The sequence below is a fragment of the Physella acuta genome, unplaced genomic scaffold (genome assembly GCF_028476545.2).
Source record: "Physella acuta isolate Inbredline_101_S28 unplaced genomic scaffold, ASM2847654v3 ptg001115l, whole genome shotgun sequence".
NCBI lineage: Eukaryota > Metazoa > Mollusca > Gastropoda > Physidae > Physella > Physella acuta.
The window spans coordinates 100,042-121,075 of record NW_026732632.1 but is presented as its reverse complement, the minus strand read 5'-3'; the positions used below and the strand labels follow the sequence as shown (position 1 = coordinate 121,075).

The window sequence follows — 21,034 nt, the reverse complement described above, 5'->3', positions numbered from 1 at the left end:
ATATCAACAACTCGTAAACAGAAGTAAAAGTAAATTATTTATTTCTAGTCAATGATTTATAAAACAAAACCATCTGATAAATATAATCCACCAATCTTCATAAAATTTATTGGAACATTGTCTTTCTTTATCTTTTTTCCATATGCTCCAATTATCTGTGGAATGGTAAAATTCTCTTTTAACTTAAAAATGTATAAATATAGGAAAGACCTAAAGATAATTAAGCAATAAATATATTTGAGCTAAAAATTTTTCATTTAGTTTTCTTTCTAATTTGTTCCATAAAAAAAAATAGCTATAAATGCAAAGTTATTAACTCTACTTCATCAGCCCAATGGATCACTAGGTCTAAAGACGAGTCAGTACTTTATGTAAAAAAGGTACTTACATCAGTAGATGTTGCTTCTAATAAAGTTGACAAATCTGTCTCTGTTTCAGTCTTTCTTTTGCTGGCTTTCAATGACAAATCTGGATCATAATGTCTCTCTAATACCTGCAAGTTTTGAAAGCTTTAAAATTCTTGTCTCAGTACATCATGTTTATATAGTGGATAATTTAATGCAAGAACATATCTATTTAAATAGAATTTAACGGCTTTAAAATTCTTGTCTCAGTACATCATGTTTATATAGTGGATAATTTAATGCAAGAACATATCTATTTAAATAGAATTTAACTTTTAAAAATTATATATATATATATAAATTCATTCTTCATACACAAGTGGGTTCCTTAAAAATATAAGCTGTAGCTTTAAATCCTGATTTAACTAGCATGTCAACCACCATGAAACAAAATGGTTTAACTTTGATAACAAATTCAACATTTTTCATTGACTTGCAATATGTTTTGTACTTCTGTAAACATACAGAACTTGTTATACTTACTTGTAACTCCCACAAACAGCTTTCTAAGGCATTGCATTTACATGGATCTTTTTCATCAGGCATATAGGGATCACTATCAAGTTCTGAAAATGGAGCAGAGAGTGCACATCAACAAAGTTATTTATTTGTGAGAACTCTAAAATTATTTTGTAGTATAAAGTCCCAGAAGGTGGAACTGACCATCACTAATTTAACAGTGACTCCTTGGCTGTTTGACTTACCTGTGGGACCATCTGATCTACCCAGCATGACATTTAAAGCTGGGTGGCGATTTATTAAGTTGAAGATAAATGGTATAATAATATATACAGCAGACGCTGGAGCATGTAAAGATAATCTTGCCAGACGTTTTACAAATGCTGCCACCAAGTATGAGGGAAGATGCCTACAACAAAATGTAAAGCAAAAAAAAATTAGTTCCCTCCAATTAAAAAAAGAAAAAAATTACATATGGAGCAAATTTACAGTTATTCTATTTATGCATCTTTAATATACTAGGCATAGTAAATTGAATCTAAATATGGTCAACAGCTTATTGTTATAACCTAAATATATAAAAAACAAAGGGTGGCATACGTTGATGATAAAAATGTATCTGCTAAATGGAAAAATCTGGCTTTGTATTTGGCACTGAACACTTGAGGTTCAAACATTGAGTAGAGTTTGTTATAAAAATCTGGGTAGTCCCTGGAAAATTACATGAAAAATTAAATTTTTATTCATTTACATATCTCTAAATAATAAATATTGAGACTTATGCAGATTACTCCATAAATAATAGATTGAATTCAAGTGGCCCTTAATGCTTATTATCACCAACACTGAACTACCCTGCCAAACATGACCAGCAACTTGTCTATTTTGAAGATGGTCTACAATAGGTGTCTTACTGTATATTTATAATTTATACCTAAATTTGCAAAATTGGTTTAATGTGTATGTTACAAATAATACTCACAGATTATGCTTATGCATTAGGATGAAAAGCCCATGCAAGCTCATCAAACTGATAGCCCCACCTACAATTTAAAAAAAAAGCAAATAAATTGACCAACAAATTAGTGCACTACATTTCACACACATATTTTTATGTACACAACAGTGAAATCACAAAAAAAAAGCAATAAAATAAAAAAGATAAAAAAATTGTGCTGTAAATTTGGGTCATTAAAGAGTTTACTGGTCCCAGTATATAGGTGCTAAACCAGGGAGTCTGACCAATGTCTCAGAGAGTGAAGAATCCCAGGCTTTATACTAGTCAGAATCTCTTCGTATGCATGGGTAAAAGAAAAAAGATTGAACTCTACTTCATCTTCAGACTGACTGGTCTCAATGGATATTTTAATTAAAGAGCATGATCAACAAGCTCACAGAAACATCATTTCAACATGTTAATTTAAAGAAATCAATGTATAAAGATGTTAAACCTTTACAACTATCTATTTAATCTAAACCAGGGGTCTCCAAACTACGGCCCGCGGGCCGGATGCGGCCCTCGAAGTCCTCTCACCCGGCCCGCGGAGATCTTTTAGTCCAAGGAAAAATTGTGTGTTGGTGATGGCTGAGGAACTTTGCCAAGAAAAATCAAAGACATGACTGGAAGAAACTGGCCCCCGAACTGAAATTTGATTGTTAATGCCGCCCTCGGACTGAAAAGTTCGGAGACCCCTGATCTAAACGAACAAAGCTATAAAAAACACAACTAGTTACCAATATCAAATGAATGTGACAAAAAATCTGTCAGCCTCTGTGGCGTAGACATCTTCTCCATTATAGGCGATATACCAGTTAGAATATCCCTATATAATTCAGTAGGTATCTGAAAATACATTACTTTTTAAAATGAATTTTTATGGCAATAGAAAAACATTTTCAGCATCCCAGTTTGAGGGAATAGAATCTACAAAGCAATTGACAATGAGAGTAAGAAACTGAGGACTGGAAAAATATGAAAGCTAGACTGTAAGGTTTATTTCTACTGCAATAATTGTTTTAATTCTTATTTAAAGTGCCTGTCAAAAGGTAATAAAAAACACTAGTATTTTTGGAAGAGGAACCATTACCTTGTAAGATAAGAAATTGCATATTACTCCAGTAAGCTGACGAGATGTTGAATTATCTGTGAATAGAATTTCAAAATCTAATTCAAATTTTGTAATGACTCAGGTTTAATATACTATAACTTAAGTATCCCTTTCTCGAATTACTAAAGAGCAGACAGAAAAGTTTTTTTTTTTGATAACTCAACCATACATACCCATGTTATATGAAGCAACTTTTTTAATCAACCTCCAGCAGTTGAATAAAAATACATTCGTGTGTAGCTAAAGAACAAAAATGATAGATTTAATTTACAATCTAAACTTTATTATAATGCACAAATAACTAACAAAAAATAATGGGCAACAAAATAAACAATAGTAGGTTCACCTCATTGTTATGCTTTATCTGGTTTTTTATATGCGTCAAACAGGCTGAGGAAAATTTTGTTCCTTTTTCCCAATGCGATACATCTGATGGTAAGCAATTTATTATGGCTGACCGATCTTCATCCTCACTCAACAGTTGAGTAATCAAATTCTTGAAGAAAAAAAAACAGTTTAATGAAACTATCAAAATATAGTCCTCTGCTTTATGTAAATGGTTTTTAGTTATAAAACTGCGAAAGGAAAACACCAAGTTATTTATTCTCAGTGTTAGCACATACTTACTCCAATTAAATGTCCACTGATATCATCACAATTGCACTCAAATAAACTTTGAAGTAGTGTAACAATTGCTGCCAAAGAAGATTCCTATAATATAAAGAATGGTGTGGAAAAAAATCTGCTTTCACTCTCTATCAGTTATTAACACTAATACAAATATCTACAATCATTGCTTAAAAGATATTTCAACTCCAAACCAAACTTAACACTTAAGCTTATGGATTTAAGTATTATTATTGTCAAGCTAAGGGCATGGCTATTAGAGAAGAACCATAACCAAAAATATGTGAAAAAATCATATAATATAGGGCACTATATAATACAGTAATATGTGCCTAGCACAAATGGTTATTAATAAATATTTTAGGCCTATAAGCTATTACCTGAACTTCAACATTTTTATGAGATAAAAATTCACACAAAACATCACAAGTAGTTCCAAACTGCTCTTTAAGCCAAGTTGAAAATTGATCTTCTTTACTTAAATCTGTAGAAACAATCATTGATACAATAAAAAAGAGAGGTAAAATAATTGTATGCAATGGCCTGTAACTGCTAATTTAAGTGAAAATAACTTACCCTCTTCAGCTGCAGTTATTTTTGAAGTGTTCAAAATAGCTTTGGTCGAAATATAATGGGAAAATATCTCTGCCAATGACTTGCAGGCTAGACAGATTACTTGAATATTTTTACACTGTAGAAGAAAAAAAGGGAAAGCATTTACTTTTAGTTGCATTTTTAAAGTCTATCAAATTAAAATTATCAAATTGCTATCAGAGGCTATCAATTAGGCCCTAAGCTAATTAATATAATTAGGCCCTATTATTATAAACAGGCCAAGTTCACTAAAAACTAAAAAGGCAGCTAATAATTTAATAAATGAGTAAGGAACTAGATCTAGGCCTATACTATGATAGGCCATATATACTAAATATATAGGCTAAATATACTTATAGTAATTATAATTAATATTAAATTTAAAATTAGTAGGCCCTAATGAATCTGCTAGCAGCTAGCTGCTAGATCTAGTTATCTGTAGAGTATCTATCTATAATAGTTAGAAAGTTAGAATCATTAAATGATTATGATTATAACTTAAATAAAATATATAATCTACCTAGGCACTAGTAAAATGTTTTTTTTCTATTAAATCAATATTATTTAATATCAATTTATTATCAAATATCAATCATGACATCAGTTCCAATCCAAGTTTAAGTACTCTGGCTACTGAGGTCTTAAATCTTCTTCTTAAGATAACCAATCTTATTCTTAGGCCTTGTCACTAACTTCTCAAGCTATTATATTAGACATTATCTAGATCTCCAATATCTAGTTTTTTTTTTCTTTAAATATAAGGATACCTGTGTGTATTTTAATATATCCATTATCTTGTTTGCATTGCTGTTGTCTTTAATGATTAGTTTTGTTTTTTTTACAATTTTCTTCACCAGTGAAGTATCCATGCTGCTTCCGCTTTGTAATCCACCAAGTCAATGGGAATGAAATACCAAAATAACCAGCCAATCGTTAAGCTATCATGGGAGACTCCGAGAAGTAGCAATAGGCGCATGCGTACGTGCATTGCGGCTAGACATAACTTATGTCGTGAGGAACCGTTGAGCATTAGAAGGCACAATTTTTTAGATTTTGACGATTTTTCTTATCCGCCACTGTGCACGCACGGTTAAAATGTCCAGTTAAATATCTGGTTCGGTTGGAACTGGGCTTTTTGGCCATGATGGACGACAAATGTGAGAGAAATTTGTAAAAAATTTCAGGTAAGCCGTAGAAAAATTATCAATCAAAATGGCGGTCCTATATATTCCTCATCATTGCAATGCGCACAAGATATGCGCACAAGAATATAGAAAGACGCGAGGGTTTTTATCGTTCACGCCGTGTCCACTATCAGCAGATCCAGAGAACGCTACTGAGAAGATGGGGAGAAAGAAACGTTATAAATTACAGTCATGGAACTTTCTATCAGAAAATAATAGTGCACTTTTCAGCTTAGGTATCCGCCTCAAGACCTGGACTTGATCCAGTTGTATTGCGACCATGATTTCAGTAGTTTTTATTTTAAAAAGATTAATCATAAAGGACAGGTCGTATCATCATCGAATGGGCCACATTGCGCACGTTGACGTTGGCTTGGCAGATCTAGATTTCTAGATTCTAGATCTAATATTCTACATCTAGACTCTAGTTACCCCTCTTGGCGAGTGATAGATCTAGAATCTACTCATAATCTTTATTTTGGTCTACAATTTTTTTTTGGAATTGGCAAAAAGTCATTTGTGGCTTCTAGATCTACTTTGAACAATCAATGAATAAGGGAGTGTACCCCAAGACTAGACTACTCAAGAGACTGAAGAAAAATTGAAAAAAATTGTTCCCAAGGAGAATTACTGCCATCTGCCCTAAAGCCTAAGATCATCAGACTTCACCAGGACATGATTGAATTAAGATGTAGGCCTACTAGATCTAATAGCAGCATTGATCACAATGTTCCCCAAGGCCCAAGACTACCCAAGAGGAGAGAAAACTGAAAAAAAAATGTTCGGAGTAAAATTTCTGCCATCATTCCTTAAGATTTCTAGATCTAGACTTCACCAGGGCATGATTGAATTAGGATCTAGACTAGTCTATATCTATTTAGTGCAGAATTGTCTACAATTTTATTAGCAGTTACTATACTTAACCACTTGTTAGCTAATTTATTCAGCTGGTCATTATAAAAACATTTTCTTTTAAATATTAATTTTTACATTTTTAGGTGAAGATTTAAGATGCAGAAAAGTAATGCTGATAAACAGGTTGTTCAGAATTTTCCTGCAACAAGTGATCAGCAGAATGTTGCAGTCTTTCCTTCAGTGGTAACATCTGACAGTGCATTAAGTACAGATCAGCCAACTAGTGAGTATATTTAGATTCATTTCTAAATTTGAGAGAATAATGCTAGTTACTTTTTTAAAGAAGGAAAATCATTTGTTTAAATAAATATGATAAAATTACAATAGATCATTAGGCCTAATTACTAAGTATAGGCTAGGCTAAATGTTATGTAACAAGTTTTTAATTCTTTATAGCTGTACTGTCTGGGGGATTGTATCCTACCACAGTCACCTTCACCTTACCAAGGAATAGCTCAACTACAGATAAGCCATTACTAATCTCTAATGCATCTCTGTCTAATACCCGTTTGGTGTCACCTCAAACTATAAATCTGATTCACCAATTGCCAACAGGTGTGCATATTTTATAAGTAGGATAAGTGACATTCACATTTTTTGTAATCAAGAAGCATGCATTGAACAAATGTTAATACATCTGTTACCAGAATACATTAATTTTGATATTTGTTTCAGGTATTGTTGGCTTATCGACAGTGTCTGCACCAGGTGTGCAATTCTTGCAGACTTCAGGCACCCCTCTCACATTTGTTACATCAAATCCCGGGACTGCTGCTGCTATTGAACAACAGCAAACAGCTAGGCTTCTTCAACATAAGCTTCAGTCTGGCTCAGTGTCAAGCAGTGGCAGTACTATCCATCACTTGGCCACAGCAAGTCCTGCCAACCATGTTTCCAACCAGAATACTAAACAGAATTTAAGTATGAGTGCCTTGCAACAGTCACCCACTGGTGCAGGTCAGAAAAGAAATAATTCTGTCGCTGGTGCTATGATGATAGCAACATCTTTACCATCTTCAAATTCAAACACCAATATAGTAACGATGAGTAGTGATTTAAAACTATTCACCTTGCCACAGCGGTCAGATTCACCCACCTCAACAGGACCTTCTCCCAAAAAAATTAAACTTGAACAGAAGCCTGCTCCTAATAAAGAAGTAGATGAATTTAGGTCCTCTGTTTGCTCACACAAAAGGCGTCTTATGCAAGAAATAAAAGGAAGGTACAGGGAGCACTTAACAGAACTTTTTTATTTACAAGGTGGGGGAAATATAACAGAGTTCCATACATGGAAAAAGCGGCCAACTCAGCCTTTGCTTAACTTTCTAGAGGGTAGCAAACTTGATAGTGATGATGATGATGAGTTGTTAGAGAAGAGAATCAATGACGAGGTAAGGATAAATTATGAAAATACAATTTTATGCAGTATTTTTAGTCTAGTTTTGGTTTTTCTAAATGGTAAGTTTTCTTTCTGCAGGTTAAGGTGCTGACCAGTGTAGGCAGTAATGTTCCACTAGCCACCCCAGTGGCCATATCCACTACGCTTCCACCATCAGTATCAGCCTTGAATCAGCAAGGTAGTAGCGAGTCCCTTGCCTCTTTTTCATCTTTCACCAACACTAACCCTAGCTTGCTGGGTAATCACGCCTCGGGAATTGATGACTTTCTTAGGCAGCTCACTGCCTATGTCAAGGGTATCGAGGGTCTTTACAATTTTGGCACTTCTGGCTGTGTTCATTTTGTTAATTTTAATTTGCTCATTTATATGATAGATGTTGTATTTAGGAATTATTTCTTTTAACTGCCTGATTTAGCTTCTTTGTTGTTTTACTGTTAGCATGGTCACCAAGTTCCTATCTTTTTTATTTGGTTCATTTTTATTAACTTCAAAATACGAGTCAAATGCAGCTTTAAGCAGTTTTTTTTTTTCCAGCTTTGTTTTTACTGCCAAAATAGCTTGAGTTTATTTTTATTTTTTGTTTATTGGCTAATTAACAATCATGACTAATTGAGAGTTCTTTTTATTTTCGAGATGTTTCAGAAAAATCTATATGCATGAATCTAGTTCAATAGCTGTTGCTTTTCACCCTTAAGTGTCAGGTTTATTATTGCTAATAAAATTATTAGTGCGAATGTTATGTCTGTCCATTTCCAATTTTTGTATTGTGCATTGATAACAGTATTACCGTAAAAAATTTCCACAGCTGTAAATTCATCAACAACAGCTGTGAATCTGGCCAGCACATCATTACCAATGACTTCATCTTCAGAGCTTCAGCATCATTTGACTAAAATGATTGATATAAAACCAAGTGCACAGATATTGAAGTCTGGTATTTCATCGGGGTATGTCTGAAATATGCAAGTCTATGTAAAATTAAACCTAAAATTCATATTTTTAAGTGCGAAGCTTAACTTAATTGTAGTCTGAATATTACACAAGTAATATAGGTATAAATATTATGGGTTGGTTACCGAGATGCTTTTGTTTTATCAAATGTTGCCTTAAACACCAACCTTAGATTAAAGTTCATGTGCTTGTTTTGAAAATGCTTTAGTATTTTTTGAATGAGTGATGACAACATTTTTTTCTTGCCTTATCTTACCTGCTTTTTCCGTTGCAGTGTATTTGTATATTTAGCTTGTAATAAATTTATTCTCTTTACTAGGCAATCACTATCTGCAAAGAACCAGAAAACTACAAGTGTATCACCAAGTAGGTCCAGACAACAGTCTATATCTTCTGTTTACGAAAGTGTTACGGGGGGATCTCAAGATGTCATAGTAGAAAGAGCCAAACAGGTAGCCTATTTGTTTACTACATATTTAAAAAACCCTTAATTTTAAAAATGCCACTAACTCATTCTGGAAGCTATGGCATATTATCTTTCAATTACCATGTGGCTACATTATAATGCTGTTGTTGAACTGAGGGGTCAATACCCATTTGTAAATGACAGCTTGACATTAGATTTTTGTGAACCTAAATTTGTATATTGGTTTTTATATGCATGAACAATTCTCCACATTTTATTTTTCAAACAAGGAAGCACAAGTATTGCAGCGAGTAAATGAACTGAGGAAAGAAGGTCTTTGGTCTGCTAAAAGGCTGCCAAGGGTTCAAGAGCCACCACGACAAAAGGCTCACTGGGATTATTTATTGGAAGAAATGACATGGTTAGCTGCAGATTTTATTCAGGAAAGGAAATGGAAGAAGGCTGCATCCAAAAAGGTACTTTTATCGCCATCTTAACATTTCTCACATTTTTGTCATAGTTTTTTCTTATAATTTTTATTAACTTACTCCCATTTATTTTTAAACCTACTGCATGTATATTCTATATATATATTTAATAATTTTAATTGAATGCTCTTCACATTTATTTTTTCAAGTAATGATTTATTTGATCAAGATAGAGAAAATGTATTAAATTTTATATTAAAAAATTAACATTCTATGTGAGAAAATACATTTCAATTAGGAAAATTTAATCTTGACATTTGTCCATTGAGAAGGAAGCTATTTTTTTTTTTTTACTATCTGTTTGTACTAGAAGATACTCCAAACTGCCAAAAATAGAGGTCTCTGCTAATTTTCGTTACCTTTTCACTACTTCCCACCACTTAGTTATTTTATTCCACCACTTAGTTATTTTATAAAAAATTAGCCTATACTAATAAAAATGGTATTAACTTCAGCTCTTCAATAAGTTTTTTGTTTTTATATTGGTAAAGGAAGAATACATGTTTTTGTAGCTTGAAAAACATTGCCACATCACTGAGCGTAATTTTGTCAAAAAATAGGTCCTTACTGCTACATTTTGCCAGAATTTAATTAAGAAATGGTGCATTTTTATTAATGTTTTTCAACTCTTAATAAATTATTTTACCAAGCATATTCCTTTTTAAATGTACATTAACTTTAGTTACAAATAAATAACCTTTTTACATATCAGTTTTATTTTAGTAATTTTTTTGTCAATTTTAAAATACAGACTTGAAGCTGTGTTATGGCTTAATTTCCCCCCCCCCCCCCCCCCCCCCCCCCCCCCTTATTTTCTCATTGAGTCATTTAACTTATTTTAATTTATATACTTAGGTGGTTTTCCTCTTTAAATTGATATGAAGGTGATTGTTGTGGATGCAATTGAAAATATTTTGAAAACGAAGTAGGATTAAGACACGGTATAAGTTAGGCACGTTATACCTGTTCTAAAAAAATTGTCTAGGTTTGAGATAATTGTTGCTTAAGTCAGGTCCTAATAGGGCAGCAAAGTGTAAAACCAGTTTCTTAAGCGCATAACTTTTTTCCAATTGTCCTATAGACATAGAATTGGTACCCACATTAATAAAATCATTAGTACTTTGCAGAAAGGTTGTGTGTCTGATTTGAAAAATTCGTTAGGTGTACCTAGTACTAGTAGTTGATAAATATTTGTACAACTTGTAAAGTTAATTTTGTATTTTTAATGTCTTTTTGGTCTATGCTAAATGACTAATTCTGTTTTGTTTTATTTAGCTTGCAAGGATGGTTTCAAATCACTTCAGGGAACAAGAACAAAAAGAAATGAGGGCAGAGAAAGAAGAGGCCATCAAACTTAAAAAAATAGCTAGCCAGATGGCAAAGATGGTTAAAGAGTTTTGGACAAATATAGAGAAGGTATTTTTGTTCATCTTTTTGAATAGTCCAATATTGCCATGACTAGGCTTGGTGCATCAAATAACATAACTTTTTGTTTTTAAGGTTGTACAATACAAACAGACCCAGAGGCTTGAAGAAAAGAAAAAAAAAGCACTTGATCTCCATCTTAGTTTTATTGTTGACCAAACTGAGAAATATTCATCTTGGTTAACGGAAGGTTTACAGAAAGCTGAAGGTAGCAGAACATCCTCAGATGTAGAGTTTTCAATTGACAGTGGGGATGGTATGTTATGAAAAGATTAGATTATTTTTAAATTAACTGGTGCATAATGTATTATGAATTTTTAAAATTTGGTCTAGATATTAAACTATTTTGTTACTTTCAGAATTTCAACCAGTTGGTACAGCTAGTGATGATGAGGAAACAATTGAAAGAGAAGAAATAGAATCTGGCTTAGATGAAGTATGCATTTTACTGTGTTTGGCTTGCCTTATTCATTCAGACTAATTTGTTTAGGAATTTTTTTTTTTAATAGTAAAAAATAGTTTATTGGTAGCTAATTGTCTTTCTAGAATGCTACTAAGAGGGAAGTTGAAGAACTGCAAAAAGAGAGTGAACTACCATTGGAAGAGCTTTTGAAAACTTTACCTAAGGAGATGCTAGATGAGCCATCAAGTCAAATTCCTTTTGATTATGAAAGTAGTGAAGAGTCTATTGGTTCTAAGGTATGGAGTACTGACTTGCTTTATTTAATAGTTTGTATCCTCTTCTCGCTTCTCTGAATTAGCCAAATAATTCCAACTAAGTGGCTTTTTTGTGTACATGACAAAATATCTGGACATTTAGGGGCTGACTGTATGGTAAAAAGTAAGTATGGCTATTACCTACTTAAATGTAAATGAGTTTTAATAGAGCTTTAGAGTCACCATTTTGACCTTTGTTATTATGGTGCTAAAAGTCTCTTATATTACTTTCAGAAATGCAAACTGATCCTGTTTTGTTTTTGAGATCAAAATATCATTTTTGAGACACTTGTTTTTAAACTGGTGTTATTTTAGAATTCTGAGATAAATAAAACAATGGTCCACAGTATTGTAACATTTTAGTCTTTTTCAAACACTTAAGATTTATTTTAGAAACTTAATCTAAACTAAATATTTAACTAAGAGCGTAACAATTTTACTGCCGAATGCGGGATACTCGAAATGTAAAAAATTTTCAACCATCCTAAAACTATGATGCTGAAAGTCAAGATTTATTATAATATATAAATACATAACAAATATTGACAAAAAAAAAACATTCTTACACATATCTTTATTTCTTATTCACCTTTATTAATTGAAAATGTGTTGTAGGGGTTTCTAAAAACTTGACAAATGTAATACTTAGAATTTCTGACTATACTGTAAAGAGACAATATTAATGCATGGGCAACCTTCATCTGATACCCAAGTACACACCTTGGAGAGGCATTTTCTTTTATTGGGCAAAAGAAGCATTTTGCATATATAGAGCTTTAGATTTGTTTTACTTTGGTGCTTAAAAGTCTCTTAAATTAACATCCAGTAATATACATAATGATCCTGAACTGCTTTTTGAGATCACAATGTTATTTCAGAAACATTACATTTTTGTTATCCTTTGAAGTTATGTCAGACATATTTTTAGAGCTTTAGAGTCACCATTTTGACTTGTTTTACTTTGGTGCTAAAAGTCTCTTAAATTAACTTCCTGTAATATACATAATGATCCTGATCTGCTTTTTGAGATCACAATGTTGTTTCAGAAACATTACATTTTTGTTATCCTTTTGTTATGTCAAACATATTCAGGGGTGCCACTTTTCCGGGATATCCCGGATTTCCGGATTCGAGAATCATATTTTTTTCCCTTTCCGGATTCGCAAGATTTGAGTTTGAAAATTTCCGGGTTTGCAGTTTAAAAAAAAATTTTGATCGTTTTAAGCTTGAAAATTTTGGTATTGTAAAAATTGTTTTTATCATCAACACTCCCGCTAATAGCCTTTTCCGAAAAAAAAAGAATAGTAAATGACGTCAGCAACAATCTCACGCGTGCGCCAAGGACCAAATAAAAATCAGCTGTATCAGATGGGTGAGGCTGTAAACGAAACTTTTTGATGTCATTCGTGGTGTGGCTGTCTGGCTATTTTTTATGACGATATGGGTTGGGGGTAAAACTCGTATTATTTACGTGATGTCATCAATGGGATACCGCTAGGCTGTGTAATAAAACAACTAAATTCTACAATTACTAGATCTAGCTCACTAGCATCGCCGATCGTCTTTTAAAAAAACAAAGATTTTGCTCCGAAAAAAGTTTTTTTTTTTTTTTTTTTTTGTATTTGGTATTACAAAAAGAAAAGAAAAAATCTATTTGGAGGACTATTTTATGTATGAAATAGAACTGTGCTGTTTTCACTCAACTTTACCGTCACTTTTTACCACCTCGTACCCGCTTCTTCAAGGTCGCGCTGACCGTAAGACCTACGTCACGAGAACACGCAAGCACAGTCTGAGTCGTGTCTCTCGGTCAAGGCAGTTCTACAAGTACAAGCGCTGTTTAATTTTAACGTGGTTATTTTTAATTCAAGAAATTTTTTTTAGATCTGCATCGTTTTATATCAGTAAAAAAAAATATGTAGGCCTGCTATAATTTAGTTACACGATCTAGCAGGGTCTACATCTAATTTTTTTTTTTTTACTTTGGTAAAACGTCATTGAAATGTTTAAACAACCTTGAAAATAGCCGCTATCACTGCCCCCTCCCAACCGCTTGTAAAAAAAACAGCTTTTCACTTAGTCGGGCGGCTACATCTCTGACATGAGTATTACTTGCGTAGTTACTTCTAAAATTATTTTTAAAATTAACTTAATTCTGTTATTCCGCGATATGAACTTAAAACTTCCACAATATTTCTTCACGTCATCATGTATATCAAAGGTGGGGGCATTGGGGTCGTTCATAAATGACGTCACACTCGTAGGGGGAGGGGGTCCGTAATTTCGTCATGAGGGGGAGGGGTTCAGATGGTGTGACATCACACTTTTGCATTATCGAAAAGCTATGTTAGAAAACTAATTTTAGCCGTTATTTCGCGTTTTAGAATATTGTTTCAATAAAGTGTAATAGGAATTGATTAAAATACTCTATGTTGACAGAGGTCAGACAAGATTTTTGGAAAAATATCGTATTTTTAGAAAAATTCGACTGCAATTTTTAGGGGGGGGGTGTAGGTTGAGGTGTGACGTCATTTTAGAGGGCGGGGTCTGGCTTTTTGTGACGATATGTGACCGAGGTGAGGTGGGAGGTAAAAATCGTCAAAAAAGCGTGACATCATTTATGGATGACCCCATTGGTGTTGATTGGGAAAAAAGGGTTTAAGGTTTTTGTTGTGGCTGTTAATAATTAAAGCCTTGAATAGCTACAGTAAGTCAACCCTGTATTTTAATACAGTGACAATCTTATTAGAGGTCTGCATATAGTGGGCTTATTATTCAACAACAAGACGTAGAGGTTAGCAAAATATTTGTTACTTAACAGTTGGCTGACTACACATTTTAACTCAAGCTAGGAAAATTAAATAGTTATGTTATAAAAGCTGTCTGGGGGTTGGGGGGGGGGGGGGGAGTTCTACAATAGCACATTATGGGGTAGGCCTAGAGATGGGAGTAACATTGTAAACTAATTTTGTTGTAAGCACAATCCTTTAAAGATTAATTTTTATTTGAAGCTTGTTACAAAGAAAATAAATCCATTTTAAAGACATGTAAATTGAACATAATAATATATGAATCAAATGTCTAAAAAAATAATGAAATAACAGTCCATTTTATTTTGAAATTCCGCGCGGAATTAAGTTTCAGGGTTTCAAAAATTTCAAATTTTAGTTTCAGGATTGGTAAAATTTTGGGATTCATTTTCAGGATTCACTTAAAAAATGAGTGGCACCCCTGCATATTTTTAGAGCTTTAGAGTCACCATTTTGACTTGTTTTACTTTGGTGCTAAAAGTCTCTTAAATTAACTTCTAGTAATATACATAATGATCCTGATCTGCTTTTTTAGATCACATTGTTATTTCAGAAACATTACATTTTTGTTATGCCAAACATATTTTTAGAGCTTTAGAGTCACCATTTTGACTTGTTTTACTTTGGTGCTAAAAGTCTCTTAAATTAACTTCCAGTAATATACATAATGATCCTGATCTGCTTTTTGAGATCACAATGTTATTTCAGAAACATTACATTTTTGTTATCCTTTGAAGTTATGTCAGACATATTTTTAGAGCTTTAGAGTCACCATTTTGACTTGTTTTACTTTGGTGCTAAAAGTCTCTTAAATTAACTTCTAGTAATATACATAATGATCCTGATCTGCTTTTTGAGATCACAATGTTATTTCAGAAACATTACATTTTTGTTATGCCAAACATATTTTTAGAGCTTTAGAGTCACCATTTTGACTGTTACTATGGTGCTAAAAGTCTCTTACAGTATATATCAGAAATGTTTACTAGTCCTGTTTTCAAGAAAGTATCTTTCTGGAACTTTTTATTTTGTTCTTAGGTTCATAATTTTTATTCTAAAGGATTAGAAAATAACTTGCCACAGTTTTTGCGTTTTATTCACCTGTTGAGCATTGTTCTTACAGTGCCAAAAGTTAGTTTAGAAATTTATGCTGATTTTCGTCATTTTTAGAACACTTTATTTCACCATTAGCTTTTAAATTTAGAAAATATGTCAGACCTTAGTTTTGGATCCAGTTTGGACCTTTGTTACTAGTGTGCAAAAAGGATCTTGGATTATGCTTTCAGAAAAGTGTTTTCTTGCTCTTTTTAAAACAGCTTTTAATATTTTGGAACATTCATTTTGTACCTTGTCATTTACATTTTTATTGGAATTTTTAAATTTGTTTTAGGAGCAAGACACTGATTTCAATATTGAAGATGAAGATGAAGACGATGTAGAAGAAACAATTGAAGAACAAGAAACTCATGAGAAGAAAGATTATACTGTTGAATTGGATGATCTGAAAGCTGAAGGTTTGTTTTAATGTATGTTAAATGTTTGAAAACATTTTTTATGTCTGACTGTTTGTTAAATTGTTTACACAATGATTTCAGGTGAAATGAGTGTTGAAGAACTACTTAAAAAATATTCTGGTGCATATGAAGAAGATTTGAAAGTTCCAGAGGAATCATCAGAAGATGAAGAAAGTAGTGGAGATAGTGATGAGGATATTACAGGTAAGCTTGTTTGTCATCTAAAACTTAAAATACTAAAGCTTAGTTCCTTCATGATCTAAATGCTTAAATTATTATCAAATACAAATTTTAATATTTTAGAGTCTGAAAAGGAGTCCTCAGCTGAAGAGGAAGAAGAAATGGTACAAGAGAAAGCTAATGAAAATGAAGACCCTGTAAAGAAGGAAGATTTTGGTTTAGAATTTTTAGTAAAGGAGGAAGAAAAAACTCAGGTATGTATGATTTCAAAATTTAGAATCTGCTGCATATATTAACTACATCATTTACGTAATTTTCTTACCTTGCTAAAAACTAGCTTCTGAAGGTCCTGGTCTTCAGAATATGTTATTTTCCAGTTGGAAAATTTAGAGCTTTTAAAAAGAATGAATTTTTTTCAACATTTAAAAATTTTAGGCTATTGAATGCAGTACTGAAGGTCCTGGGAAAGAGTTTAATGATATTGCAGCTGCTGCCCAAAGCTTACAGCCCAAAGGCTACACACTGGAAACAACAGAGGTATTTAATTTTTTAAGGGTACTTGCTAAATTGTTGCTTGTGCATTGACATTTCAAATTTAAACATTGGTAAATTTCTTTTAACTTTATTTTAAGGTGAAAACTAAAGTGCCTTTTTTGTTGAAACATACATTGAGAGAATATCAGCATGTTGGCTTGGACTGGTTAGCTACCATGCATGATAAAAGGTTGAATGGAATTCTAGCTGATGAAATGGGATTAGGAAAAACTATTCAAACCATTGCTATGTTAGCACATTTAGCCTGTGACAAAGGTTAGTATTGTTAATAATAACTTTGCAACTACACATACATTAGCATTATTTTTCTGTTATATATCTTGCTGATTTTTAAGCTTAGTAGTTAAATCATTTTCAAAGAAAAAGTTGACTGCTGTAACTTAAGAGTGTTTGATTTACAGGGATTTGGGGACCACATCTTATTGTTGTACCTACTAGTGTTATGTTGAATTGGGAAATGGAGTTCAAGAAATGGTGTCCAGCTTTTAAAATTCTTACATACTATGGCAGTATTAAAGAAAGAAAGCTCAAAAGACAGGTGATTTACATCGATTTGATTTTTCATTACATTTCAACAAGAATTGTTTTAACATTTGTTAACAGTTACTTTTTATCTTCTGAAATATAGGGCTGGACGAAAACAAATGCATTCCATGTATGTATTACCTCTTATAAACTTGTGGTTCAGGATCATCAAGCATTCCGGAGAAAAAAATGGAAATATTTTATATTAGATGAGGTGGGTTTCTGAAACATTGGTTCAAAATGTTGTGTATACACTTTAAAATTCTAGCAAATATTAACTTAATTTTTTTTTTTTTAAATGTTCCCAGGATATGCGAAATTTTAAAAAATTTATTTTTTATATATTTCATTTAGGCCCAAAACATAAAAAATTTCAAGTCACAGCGCTGGCAAATGCTGCTCAATTTTTCAAGTCAGCGGCGTCTGTTGTTAACAGGAACTCCACTTCAAAATTCGCTCATGGAATTGTGGTCATTAATGCATTTTCTTATGCCTAATGTGTTCCAGTCCCATTCTGAATTCAAAGAATGGTTTTCAAATCCTCTTACTGGAATGATTGAGGGTAGTCAAGAATATAATGAGAGTCTGGTGCGACGCTTGCACAAGGTTTGTATCATACTTTTAAATATAAATTTTTTTGTTTTATTTTAGCAGGTTAATTCTTGATTGATTTCTTTATTTCAGGTTTTGAGGCCTTTTCTTCTAAGACGTTTAAAAAATGAAGTAGAGAAGCAGATGCCTCAGAAGTTTGAGCATGTTGTCATGTGTAGATTATCTAAGAGACAAAGATTTCTTTATGATGATTTCATGTCACAGACAAAGTAAGATACTTATCTAAGAGACAAAGATTTCTTTATGATTTTATGTCACAAAATAAGATGTCCTTATAGCAGTTATTGTTTAGCATGTAATTGGGATGCTGAAATCCTTGATTTACACAATCTTAAAAGCAATTACAATAATTTATGAATTTTTCTTTCTTACCAGGACTAAAGAAACATTAGCTACTGGTCATTTTATGAGTGTTATAAACATACTAATGCAACTAAGGAAGGTATGTAATCATCCAGATCTGTTCGATCCTCGACCTATTGTCTCACCATTTAAGATGGAAGGTATTGTTTACAGTACAGCATCTTTAGTCACAAGAATTTTGGAGTATGATCCATTACGGGTAAGACATTCATTTGATTTGGTGTTGAGTAAAATTTATTGTTGTGCGTTGAGGCTTAGAGTCATTAGCTTTATATTTTATTATATTGCTGGTGCCCCTAAGTCTAAAACATAACTCAGATGTATGACTGGTTTGGCTGTTAATGCACAAAACCAGCTACCCAATGACTGATACACATTTTCAACACAATGTTAGTAACATAATTTTTTATCCATTATATGTACTTTTGTTTCTATCAAACAAAAAATGAAATAAGCAATAAGTACTACTAGAAACATTTTTATGTAAGGCTGCTACTCTGTTACTCTTTATCTAATAAAGTAATTTATTTCAGGATATCGATTTATATTCGCTGTACCCTAACTTGGCAGAAATGGAATGTGATCTTCCAGCATTTGTTGCTCAAAGGGTAAAACAGCTAAAAGCCACTGGAAAAATGATACAAGAAGTTGACAATCTGGCTGATCCCCCAACTCGTCTACCACTTGGAACTTTAAAAAACATTAAAACATTTCCTTCTTTGGCCCCACAGGTACAATTACAATGCATATATACTCCTACATTTAGTACAAATTTAGTTCCCGTTGATTTAACTTTTATTTAAATAATTTATATCCAACATAATTTAGTATTGCAAAATTGTTATGTATAGCTTTATAATATAGTTTTAAAGACCCACTTCAAAACTATTACAGATGGCTAGACTTTCAACAACAATCACATCTGCTAGCACACTGTCAGATACTGCATCTCCAGCTAAGACAGCAATCACAACAGTGCAATCAACTCCTAGTAAGAACTTTTTTTGCTCCATCTTGTGCACTTTATTCATCTGGTTTATGGGTCCCCTTCTTTGTTGCTTCAAATTCTCTGATGCAATCATGGTTTTCAGATAGTTTTTCTGAGTAATTTAATTACATTAGGTTATTTGGGATTTTTTTTTTTTATTCAAAGAGAATTAGTCCTATTTATATCTCAATGTGTCGCATTTCACATTGTCACTTGACAATGTGAAGATTTTTATTATTGCAGTGTCTCCCATTTCCTCCTCAGCAACTGTTAATAGTATAAAGCTGCTGTTACCACCATCTTCATCCTCAACTCAACAAACTATTTTGATACCTAATCCAAATGGATCAGGCCCTCCTATCATCTTGCCATTGTCTTCCATTTCATCATCATCCACATCTGCAGCTATTGCCCAGGCAAAATTAATTTCTTCTCAGCTGCAAAGTAAGTTGTAGGTATTGTGAATTGTTAGACATTTTGTTTGGCCTGGCATTGTTCCTTCATAGAACAAGGTTGACCAATCTTGTGGTAAATGATTCAGTTTTCAGACTCAATACATTTGCTTTCTGCAGGACAATTTATTACATTGGCACTTAATAAAGCTCTGACTTGTTGTATTGCAAAAGTTGATTGAATAGCTAAATTGTTTTTAAAACTTGTGTGGTTCTATTTTTCTTTCTTTAACATTTTTTAAGTAAATCAGAAATAGGTAAGCAAATGAAGAAACTACATTTATTTTTAAAATGTATGAAACTTTCATCTCCAGGTGGTGTTCTGCAACTTGTGCAAACATCAACAGGCCATCAAATTCTTACAACAGCCAGCATTACCTCTTCTTCATCACTTTCTTCAGTAACCACAACTTCAGCATTATCTTCAACACCTTTGTCCACCACAAGTAATACTAATGTTTCTCTATTGAAGCTGTCAACAGTTCATTCACAACAGAAACCAGTTATGAGAGTGTCACCATTTGTTATATCTGCTGGTGATGTTAAACCTTTAAGCCCTCTCAGTAAGTTTTAACCACAATACTTAGTTATCTCAATCTAGACATTGGTATTTTATTGCCTAATGACTTTCTAGACTTTAAAATGACTTTTACATTAGGATTTGCAGGTTTTATTCACTTCATGACATTAATTCTTTTTTAATTGCTTTTGCTTTCCTCCCTATTGCTACTTAGTTGAAACAAATTAATTTCTATTATAGATCCTCCTCAAACAGCTGTGATTCCTAGCACTAATCTCAAAACAGATAGTCAACCCATAAAACTAGTACCCAAAAAGCCAATGAAAAAGTCTGAACTTTTCTTGGTATGTAGTTTTCATGTTATAATTATATAATTTTGCAAATTACTTGTATATTTGTTATAAAAAAATAAGTTATTTTAATCTAGTATTTATTGCCCCACTTCATTTTCATTGGTCAGGAATCCTTGTATCGCAAAAAAGAGGAACGTAGGCAACATATTTTAGCTCTCATGTCAAGATTGAATCAATCAAGATGTGATAGATTTCCAGTTTATGGACCAGACACACACGACACTGTAAACTGTGTGAAAAGCCTAGATGCTGGAAATTGCTCTACACCTCACCCATCTAGTTGTGTGACCAATTTGGCATGTGATGTTTGGCGAAAGCATGGATATGTTGATTGCTTATTTGCACAGAATCGTTTAATAAATCACAATTATCCTGATGTTTTTTGGAGAGAATGTTCACATTTAAAGCAAATAGTTAATTCTCCTGAAGAATGGCTTTCAGAATTGACAGATGTTCTTTCAAGGTAATTAGCAATTTTTTTTATC

The 21,034-nt window shown here is 32.6% G+C and overlaps 2 protein-coding genes across 7 annotated transcripts in view; one reads left to right on the top strand and one right to left on the bottom strand.

Annotated features, from left to right (window-relative positions):
* Window positions 1-20: 20 nt before the first annotated feature.
* Window positions 21-5,173, bottom strand: LOC131955911 (nucleolar complex protein 4 homolog). Its single transcript, XM_059320225.1, has 14 exons — window positions 4,960-5,173; window positions 4,175-4,289; window positions 3,979-4,082; window positions 3,599-3,682; window positions 3,318-3,467; window positions 3,145-3,211; window positions 2,951-3,006; window positions 2,598-2,706; window positions 1,846-1,906; window positions 1,464-1,574; window positions 1,109-1,272; window positions 888-970; window positions 389-493; window positions 21-155 (listed from the first exon to the last, which is right to left on the bottom strand). The coding sequence occupies exons 1-14, from the start codon at window positions 5,059-5,061 to the stop codon at window positions 57-59; spliced, it is 1,410 nt and encodes a 469-aa protein (XP_059176208.1). The 5' UTR covers window positions 5,062-5,173; the 3' UTR covers window positions 21-56.
* Window positions 5,174-5,191: 18 nt separating this feature from the next.
* The window catches only part of LOC131955908 (helicase domino), a 33,172-nt gene continuing 17,329 nt past the window's right edge, over window positions 5,192-21,034 (top strand). For 5 of the 6 annotated variants that reach the window (XM_059320219.1, XM_059320221.1, XM_059320218.1 and 2 more), the window contains exons 1-28: window positions 5,192-5,376; window positions 6,375-6,514; window positions 6,688-6,846; window positions 6,967-7,682; window positions 7,769-7,868; window positions 8,496-8,637; window positions 8,961-9,093; window positions 9,338-9,523; window positions 10,811-10,951; window positions 11,036-11,216; window positions 11,320-11,396; window positions 11,507-11,659; window positions 15,878-16,001; window positions 16,083-16,205; window positions 16,305-16,435; window positions 16,617-16,718; window positions 16,814-16,991; window positions 17,138-17,274; window positions 17,365-17,475; window positions 17,616-17,867; window positions 17,946-18,082; window positions 18,249-18,435; window positions 18,770-18,967; window positions 19,131-19,227; window positions 19,489-19,668; window positions 19,991-20,239; window positions 20,437-20,540; window positions 20,657-21,012. In XM_059320219.1, the coding sequence (XP_059176202.1) occupies window positions 6,388-6,514; window positions 6,688-6,846; window positions 6,967-7,682; window positions 7,769-7,868; window positions 8,496-8,637; window positions 8,961-9,093; window positions 9,338-9,523; window positions 10,811-10,951; window positions 11,036-11,216; window positions 11,320-11,396; window positions 11,507-11,659; window positions 15,878-16,001; window positions 16,083-16,205; window positions 16,305-16,435; window positions 16,617-16,718; window positions 16,814-16,991; window positions 17,138-17,274; window positions 17,365-17,475; window positions 17,616-17,867; window positions 17,946-18,082; window positions 18,249-18,435; window positions 18,770-18,967; window positions 19,131-19,227; window positions 19,489-19,668; window positions 19,991-20,239; window positions 20,437-20,540; window positions 20,657-21,012 (4,781 nt within the window). In that variant the 5' untranslated portion in view covers window positions 5,192-5,376; window positions 6,375-6,387. The remainder of the gene's footprint in view (window positions 5,377-6,374; window positions 6,515-6,687; window positions 6,847-6,966; window positions 7,683-7,768; window positions 7,869-8,495; window positions 8,638-8,960; window positions 9,094-9,337; window positions 9,524-10,810; window positions 10,952-11,035; window positions 11,217-11,319; window positions 11,397-11,506; window positions 11,660-15,877; window positions 16,002-16,082; window positions 16,206-16,304; window positions 16,436-16,616; window positions 16,719-16,813; window positions 16,992-17,137; window positions 17,275-17,364; window positions 17,476-17,615; window positions 17,868-17,945; window positions 18,083-18,248; window positions 18,436-18,769; window positions 18,968-19,130; window positions 19,228-19,488; window positions 19,669-19,990; window positions 20,240-20,436; window positions 20,541-20,656; window positions 21,013-21,034) is intronic. The other variant, XM_059320220.1, reaches the window with a different exon arrangement.

Bases quoted from the DNA above. Each gene is read 5' to 3' on its own strand.
- LOC131955911 (XM_059320225.1), bottom strand. From the start codon at position 5,061: ATGGATACTTCACTGGTGAAGAAAATTGTAAAAAAAACAAAACTAATC. The intron at 1,907-2,597 runs GTAACTAGTTGT...TTTAAATTGTAG, and splicing joins GTCACATTCATTTGATATTG to GTGGGGCTATCAGTTTGATG. The intron at 156-388 runs GTAAGTACCTTT...ACCATTCCACAG, and splicing joins TAGAAGCAACATCTACTGAT to ATAATTGGAGCATATGGAAA.